At 34.9% G+C, this 9,428-nt stretch overlaps 1 protein-coding gene across 1 annotated transcript; it reads left to right on the top strand.

Moving 5' to 3' along the window:
• Positions 1 to 910: 910 nt before the first annotated feature.
• On the top strand, positions 911 to 1,543 carry LOC139854069 (secreted RxLR effector protein 161-like). Its single transcript, XM_071843393.1, has one exon. The coding sequence runs from the start codon at positions 911 to 913 to the stop codon at positions 1,541 to 1,543; it is 633 nt and encodes a 210-aa protein (XP_071699494.1).
• The last annotated feature ends 7,885 nt before the right edge of the window (positions 1,544 to 9,428 follow it).

Raw genomic sequence — 9,428 nt, 5'->3', positions numbered from 1 at the left:
AGATCCAAGGACTTTTAGTGAAGCCATGGCATCAAGGGATGCAAATTTCTGGAAAGAAGCGATTCAGAATGAGATTGATTCAATCTTACATAATGATACCTGGGTTTTGGTTGATTTACCTCCTGGCTGTAAATCATTAGGTTGTAAATGGATCCTCAAAAGGAAGATGAAAGTGGATGGTACTATAGATAAGTACAAAGCTAGATTGGTAATCCAAGGATTTAGGCAAAAGGAAGGTATTGACTTTTTTGATACCTATGATCCTGTTGCTAGAATTTCCACTATTAGATTGTTGTTAGCTCTTGCAGCTATACATAATCTTGTAATTCATCAAATGGATGTGAAAACTGCATTTTTAAATGGTGATTTGGATGAGGAGATTTACATGATACAACCTGAAGGGTTTGTGATGCCTGGAAATGAAAATAAGGTGTGCAAACTGAAGAAGTTGTTGTATGGTTTGAAACAAGCACCTAAACAGTGGCATCAAAAGTTTGATGATGTGATTTTGTCTAATGGTTTTGCAATAAACCAAGCTGACAAGTGTGTATATAGCAAATTTGATAATTCCTGTAAAGGATTTATAATTTGTCTATATGTAGATGACATGTTGATTTTTGGTACTGATCAACACCAAGTTGATACAACCAAAAAGTTTTTATCATCTAGTTTTGAAATGAAAGACATGGGGGAGGCTGAGGTGATTCTTGGTATTATAATCAAACGAGGAAACAACGGAATTTCAGTTTCTCAATCTCATTATATTAAGAAGATCTTGAATAAGATTCATTTTGAAAATTGTTCACCTGTTAGTACTCCTATGGATCCTACTATTAAGCTATTTCCTAATAAAGGACATCCAGTGTCTTAGATTGAATACTCAAGAGCTATAGGATCTCTTATGTATGCCATGATAAGTACTAGGCCTGATATAGCATTTGCTGTAGGAAAGCTTAGTAGATATACTAGTAATCCTAGCTCAGTTCATTGGCAAGCTTTAAATCGAGTATTTAAGTATTTGAAAGGAACTATGGATTATGGTTTGTTTTACAGTGGATTTCCTTCGGTGATAGAAGGTTATTCAGATGCTAGCTGGATCACTAATATGGAGGATCACTCCTCAACAAGTGGTTGGGTTTTTCTTCTTGGAGGAGGTTCCATTTCTTGGGCATCCAAGAAACAAACGTGTATTACGAATTCAACGATGGAGTCTGAATTTGTAGCGTTAGCTGCAGCTGGTAAGGAAGCTGAGTGGCTTAGGAATTTGATTTATGAAATTCCGTTATGGCCCAAACCGATATCCACCATATCTATCAGATGTGATAGTGCTGCTACCTTGGCTAAAGCTTATAGTCAGGTGCACAATGGGAAGTCTAGACATTTAGGTGTTAGACATAGCATAATTTGTGAGCTCATTATGAATGGTGTGATATCTGTGGAGTTTGTGAAAACTGATTTAAATTTAGCCGATCATTTAATCAAAGGGTTAGCTAGAGATCTTGTGTACAAGGCGGCTAAAGGGATGGGTTTAAAGTCCATTTGAAATCTTTCATATTAAGATACCCAATTCCCATCTAATATAGTATTGGATGCTGAATTCAATGTGGAAAGCTTGATATCTAAAGATTGTAACACATTATTCATTACATCCCAAGGTATGTGTTCAGTACTGCAAGTGAGTTAGGTTGAAATTATATTTCTTAATAGTTCTTTGAAAAATTGCATGTGCAGGTGCGAGAATAAAGAACTACCTATATAAGCATGAAGTTTAGCTGCTTCAAGAAGTTTGGGACTTTACTTTGATATGCTTATTGAAGGATAGGACATAGGCTAGTAAAATATTATGTCAAGTTAGAACATGAATGTGTAAACTGTTGTGTATATTTTCTTCATTATATTCACTATGGATAGAAAGGGTTCAATTCTTAATAACACCCTTGATATTCGATTATATGAATTGAATTTATACTAATATGAAATTCAATCGTCACGACATTTCATTTATGCATCAGTTTGTTTGTTATGAATTTACTTTAAGTTAATCAAGATTACACTTAAATGGGGGAGGATTGTTGGTGATTTGTGTCACCAATATGATTTAAGTGTAATGGGATTAATTTGTTAACCAAAATAATCTTGATAAATATCGAACAAGTTAGGAAAAGTGTGGAGTGCACACTTGTTTGAACTTATCTTGATTATGACGGGGGTTCGGGGGCAGCGCCCCCGATAGCGGGGTCCAAGGGGTGGCAACCCCTGGCGGGATCCAAGGGGCAGAGCCCGGATAAAACATTGCTTTATTTGGATTAAAATTGCTTTATTAAAAATGTGTTGAAATTCGATTTTGACCCGGTTTGACCCAAAATAAAAAGCCCGGATAAAACACCCATTTTTTAGCAGTTATGGAACTGCCATTCGGCAGTTATGGAACTGCCACCCGGTTTTTGGTTATTTATTTGGTACGTTTTAATCAAATTTATACACACAAAAAACACAAATTCATTGTTCAAATATTCTGAGTTTTATCCGATTGAAGATTTCGATAATACCATCGAAATACTTTGATCTGAAAGTGATTACACGAGAAATTCGAATTCGAAACTCTCATTTATTAACCCTTATTAAAGTCCTTTTTGAAAGAAAAGGAAAAACAATTCTCACATAGAAACTTTAGTAGTCCGATGATAGGTTTTACGGAGTAGTTAGCAACATCATATCACATTGTGGGTTTAAGGGCCACATAGCTTGGCATCAGAGGCGTCTTCGGGTATAGACAATATAGGCAACCGCGTAGGGCCTAAAAATTAGAAGGGCCCAAAATTTTTAATATATATACAATTGTCGAATAGTTAAGTAAATTAAATAAAATATTGTCGAATAAATATTTGATAATAAAAAAATTTGTTACGGCTGTCTTGAAAACTTCTTTCGTATTAATAAATTTTAATATAATCTTTTTGTCTGTACTAAAATAATTTAACGTATATAAGGGCTCATTTTTATTTTCGTCTAGGGCCTCTAAATTGTAGAGACGGTCCTGCTTGGCATGATTGTTTCTATCATTATTTTATTAATCTTAATCATCAATCATCAATAATTGTAATAATGATGGAATTTGCCATCACCAAAAATGTCATCAAGGAAATTTCCTTTATCAGACCAACTTACAAGTTGATGTTCAAACATAACTTAAAGTTTGAATTCAATAAAATTAGTTCTTGAGAATTAGTTTTATCAATAGGTTGATGGAAGGATCAAATGATAATTGGTTTAGCACTATCAGGGTGAACCTTGCTATCAAGAAGTTGGAGGTTTAAGTCGTTCAAAAATGGACATTTATACATTCATCAAAATTCGTGTGTAAGGTTGTGAGTTTGTGCTCATATAATCTCTCTAACTTTTTCTCTACCTTCTCACTACAACTTTTGTAATCTCGGATCTAATCTTCTGCAGCCGCATCTCTCTACTTTCCGCCGTCGACATCTTTCTTCTTCTTGACCGTCCCTGACATTTTGTAAGCTCCGGGGAACGTCTCTTCTCCGGCGACCGGCATCTCGCTAGCGGTCCGACCGTTTCTTTTTCCAGTATGTTTTTCGGATCCTTTTACCGCTTTTCCGCTTCCTTCTTTCTTCGCCAACTTCCTTTCTCCTTTCTGATGCTCTAGTGGCTTGTCACGGCTCGTTTCTGGCAACTTTATACGCTTCTGCCGGTCATAGGTGGCGAGTGCTTTAGGCACTCTGCGGCCTGATTTAGTTCGTGGATCTGGCCTCCGGTCGAGTTCGTTTCTCTATCTCCGTTGTGTGTATTTGCCATTTGGTCTTCATCTCCGGCGGAAACAAATCGTCGTTCTTTTTCTTTCTAATTTCTGCAGAAGACGAGCCTCGGTTCGGGGCTCTGCAGTTGACTTAAGGATGTGCCGGTGATAAGCTTTTGGTTGTGTTTTGTGTGCTTAGTTTTCGTTCTTTGCCCGGAATAGGTGGTGGCCAGATTTTGTTTTTTCCTGCGTCGTCGGTTTTTTGTTTTTACTTTCTTTATGAAAAATTTGGCGTTTATGTGCTTGTTGGTTAGCCGCTGTTGTTCCTTGTCTGTGGTCGGTCCGTCTGGTATGGTGGTCGGAATTCCTGCCGGAATTCTGGCTGACGTGTCTTTTTTGATCTGCTACGAGTAGGCAATGTCTTCAGTTCAAGTGTTGGTTTTGTTATCTCCATTTTCCCCGTCGTCGTTTTCAATTCAGGTTTTTTCGACGTTGTTGCCGCTCTTGTCGACTTTTTTCGAAATAGAGGTGTTCGGAGGTGGTCTCTTGGTAGCTTTATGACCGCTCGAATGGTGGTTTTGGCTTATTTGATGGTTCTCGGTGGCTCGCAGGTATGTGGATTCCCCTGAGTTTTGTTGGTCTATGAGATTACTTCAGGTTTTCAATTCGGGTTTTTTCGACGTTGCCGCTCTTGTCGACTTTTTTCGAAATAGAGGTGTTCGGAGGTGGTCTCTTGGTAGCTTTATGACCGCTCGAATGGTGGTTTTGGCTTATTTGATGGTTCTCGGTGGCTCGCGGGTATGTGGATTCCCCTGAGTTTTGTTGGTCTATGAGATTACTTCAGGTTACTGGTCTCGGGGAGGTGTTCTTTGATTTCCCGATAGATGACGCATGATGTTTGACTAATGATTTGGTTGTGCTCTTTGTGACGCGATGATGGAGTGGTAGATCTAGAGGTCCCTTATGGGTTCGGTTTCGAGCTCGTGGGGATATATATGGAGAGGTTGGTACTTAAAAGGGGTTGGTGTTTGTTTAGCGGTTTGTGTTGTCGGTTTGTATTAGTAGGATCATTTTCTTGTTAACGTCGTTAACGTGTAACTTGTAACGTAGTCAATTATTGTGCTTTAATGTTCGAATGTAGGTTTATCTACAACACATCATTCATATATGCTCAATATAAAGCTCAATTTGTAACATGTTTAACCTAGTTTTGTTGATTGGATAATTGGTCACATTTTATTCATGAAATGGATTGGATTGCTATTAGTTTGGATAAGACAAAATAGATCTATTCGTAAGTACATTCGCTCTAATAAGTACCTTGTGTTAGAATTGAAAAATTCTATGTCCTATATATATATATATATATATATATATATATATATATATATATATATATATATATATATATATATATATATATATATATATGGACAGGATCAATGGGGAAGTAACCAATCGGGGGAAGGCGGGGGAAGCAAATTTATTTTTTTTTTTCGTTTTTTTTGAATTTTTTTTTCCGGCATCACACGAAAATATGAACATTTAGAAGAGACACTTTGTGATAAATGTTATTATTTAGGCGGAAAAACGATCGATAAAAATAACATTCAAAATAATATTGTTCGTGAAGAATATGAACGTTTTTTTTCTTCATGTTTTGTGAAGTAAAATTTAGCCCGATTTAGAGTTTAGGGTTTAGGGTTTAGGGTTTGGGGTTTTGGGTTTATTCCATAAACCCAAAACACCAAACCCCAAACCCTAAACCCTAAACCCTAAACTCTAAACCGTTCGTGTTAAAAACTCAATCTAAACCCTAAATTTAAACCCTAAACCCTAAATTTCTAAACCCCAATATCTAAACCCTATAAACCCTAATATCTAAACCCTAATATCTAAACCCCAATAGCTAAAACCTCAAAATACGCTCGAAAAACACGATAATTGTTATATATTACTTCTTCGAGCGTTTTCCCGTCAAAATAAAAACATTTATCACAAAGTGTCTCTACTAAATGTTCATATTTTCATCTCATCTATAATGTTTGTGAACAAAGTTTTTTCAAAAAACGAAAAAAAAAAAAAATTTTTGCTTCCTCCCGCTTCCCCCCGAATGGTTACTTCCCTCTTGATCCTACCACTATCTATCTATATATATATATATATATATATATATATATATATATATATATATATATATATATATATATATATATATATATATATATATATATATATATGTATATGAGAAAAAGATAAGTGTGTGGGTTTGTCTTATAAAAAAGTAGGTGAAGGAAAGGAGAATGAATGTAGACGGAGTACTATTCTTTATCCCACTAAGAGGGCTCCCAACGATACCATGATACACCCACCCAGGCAACCGCCCTGCAGGGCGCCGATGACACCAAGCCGTCCACCTCATCGCCCTTGATCCGCCATGGCCACTCGCCCTGTATTTTGTCTTTCTAACACATGTTCAATCACGGACAAACGGTACAAAAAGTAGCCTTTGAGAAGAAAAAAAATCAAATGGCAACGACTAGTTTCAAATTTTATTATTTCTAACTTATTTTACTCTATATATACATATACATACCCACATATTTTATACATTCAATTTAAACATTATCATCATCGTTCTCTCATTTCAACTAAGTATCATTCAAAATGATTTCTAAATAAAATTCTAAAGAGAAAGGAAAAAAAATGTACAAGATTGAAATCCGTCGAGCAAGATATGTTTTCAAAATTTATTCGATCCGAACTAAACTAGCAGATTTCCGCAATATGCAAATGTCAACCCAATTTTTTTATGTTTCAACAAGCTTGACAACAACAACATGAAAGTGAAGTGTCCAAAAGTTCTGTGGACCGAGATGGAAAGTAGAATTTTGGCCGAACGTTGGCTCATATTTCCGAACATTCGGACACCAGAAACTCACCGACGAAGGATTCATTTAGGGGTGAAGTACGAAGATAATATAATGTGCTAGTTCCGGAGCAAATACGACTGCAAATCAAATTAGCGGGAAATGGAGTAAAATGGCAAAGGATGTTAAACAATTTATCGCATATACAAAAGAAATTATTTGATTTTATAATTAAAAAATAATAATAATAAAAAATAATAAAAATATTGAGAAAATATGTCACGATTGAGAGTGTTTGGGCATGTGCTAGTCCTTTTAAGAAAATTCTGATGTGACGCTGATGTAACGGGTAGTCAATCTTGTCATGGTTGGGAGCCTTCTATTATTGTGGGGTTTGAGAAAACCCTAAGAAAAGCCTCATTTAATAAAATATTTTTTTAACAATTTTCATTCTGGTGCTACTGATATACTCATGTGTTATAGGACCCATATCATAGATGACAAATGAATGAGATACAACAACGTGAAATAGTTATATAAAATTTTGGAAAATTATCTCGTATACACTATTTTTCAAGATTCTATTACAATTAATACATTTTTTAAAAAAATTGTCAGAGTACACTGTCATTTCAAACAAGAATTTTCAGGTAATCATGTTCGAACACAGCTAGCTCATTTAATGGGGACACACCATCAATTTAGGTGTTAGAACATGATTGCATGTGTTCAAACTAAGTCTTGTTCGAAGTGACGATGTAATCCGACAATTTTTATTTTTCTAAAAGTGTAAATTGTAATAAAATTTTGAAAGTTAGCATATATGAGCTAATTTCTCTAAAAACTTTTAGTATAAAACAAATACATACTAACGTTACATGTTATCAAACATTCACAAATGCAAGTGAACAAAATAGATATATGTTCATGTTCATTCGTAGAAATAAACAAACGTAAATTCTTATCATATTCATGCACTGATGCACGTCATAAAACGAACGGACATAAACAAACTTTTTGCTAACAATTCATGATTTGTTTACCACGCTTGGTTCATTACTGTTTAGCCCATTGAGTTTAGCCCATTAAATAATAATAAGGCAGTTTTATAAAAGTGAGCCCAATTTAAAAATAGTAGTGTCCTTGTTACACCACATGTAATGGGGCGTGTTTGTGCCTGAATACAATGAGCACGTCATAGCGGCGCGTGCTGGTGACCAATTTCATTGGCGTGGTGCTATGAGACACGGAGCAAATGGTTGACATGTTGAATAATTGAACATTTTATTATTATTTTATACCGTGTTTCATATTTCACTGCTTTTAATACTCTAACTTTCAATTTTAATTTGATACATCACATCATAACGCCACCAATCACGCCACCCACTACTCACCCTCATCCCATCACATATGTCAAGTCACCGTCAACTACCCCATCTCACCTAACCCTTTAAACGAGTACTCCCAACTACGGATGTTGATGGATCGGATATAGATCGGTCGATGACGTATCCATATCCATATTCATTTATTTTTTGTTCATCCATATTCATATCCATTTAGTTTATGTCCATCCATTCATATCCTTATCCACTGGATTAATCGGGTAAATGGATATACATTGGATATTAATAAAATGTTATAATATTTTATCCATTCATATCTAATGTGCGATGAAATCGAAAATGTGGTATAGCAATAATAAATATAACATAACATATTTAAAATCTGTCCACAAGAATTTTTAATCTTTGTCGAAGTTAGTACATAATTTGTTGAATTTATTGTTAAACATAGACTATGAAAAATCAAATATGTATTTGTATGTTTATATTGTTAGATATACGTGTTTTAGTGTAATATATCACAATTATTTCTTTATAAGGTTGAAAGCAAAATCTAAATTTAACGGTGAATGCATTTGTTATACTTCATCCGTCCCATAAGAAGTGTCCCGTTTGACTTTTCAAGGTCTTACTTTCAAAATTTTGATTTTAAATATTTTTATTTGTGTTATGTAGTATCCGATGAAACTTATATGAATGGATTTGGTTTTAAAATGTGTTTACATTGATATAAGTTTCATCAAATATTATATAACACAAACAAACATCTTGAAAGTCAAAATTATAGAAGTAAGACCTTGAAAAGTCAAACATGACACTTATTATATTTTTGTATATTTGTATATGTATTTCGGGTGTTAATGGATATATCCATGGATGAAACTTTTCATCCTCCATATCCATATCTATTTAAGTTCATCCATATCCACTTAAGTTCATCCATATCCATCTCGAAGCCAGTAAATCAGATGGATATCTAATGGATCGGGTGACCATTTCCATCCTTACTCACAACGGGCCTCGTGCTCGCCTTGCCCTCGATTTGTTCTCGAGGGCGCTGTTGGTAGTGCCTTGTTGTAACACCCCGTCAAAACCCATTAACGGAATGTTAACTCTAGTCCCAGTGCTTGGCTTGACTTCTACGTAACTGTGATGGCCCCGTCAATACACTTAACGGCTCCGTCACTTGATCCCACAGCTTAATCGAACTTTAAATGAATTTAATAAACAACATTGCATTCTTTTATTTCAAAAGTTTCTCAAAAAGGAAATTTACCAAAATATGTAGTTTAACAACCCAACATATTAATTAACCAAAGTTGACATAAACATTGTCAACCAAACACCCACAAGTTTTAAATTATCCAAAAATAGAATACAAGTTCAAAGTTTCATAAATGTTTAACAAAATCTGTTCAAATGCATGTAGACTCTTCTAACACAGCGGAAGCATCA

The sequence above is a fragment of the Rutidosis leptorrhynchoides genome, chromosome 6, assembly GCF_046630445.1.
Source record: "Rutidosis leptorrhynchoides isolate AG116_Rl617_1_P2 chromosome 6, CSIRO_AGI_Rlap_v1, whole genome shotgun sequence".
NCBI lineage: Eukaryota > Viridiplantae > Streptophyta > Magnoliopsida > Asterales > Asteraceae > Rutidosis > Rutidosis leptorrhynchoides.
The sequence above is the reverse complement of the archived record's forward strand: the minus strand, read 5'-3'. Positions and strand labels throughout refer to the sequence as shown.

Bases quoted from the DNA above. Each gene is read 5' to 3' on its own strand.
- LOC139854069 (XM_071843393.1), top strand. From the start codon at position 911: ATGATAAGTACTAGGCCTGATATAGCATTTGCTGTAGGAAAGCTTAGT.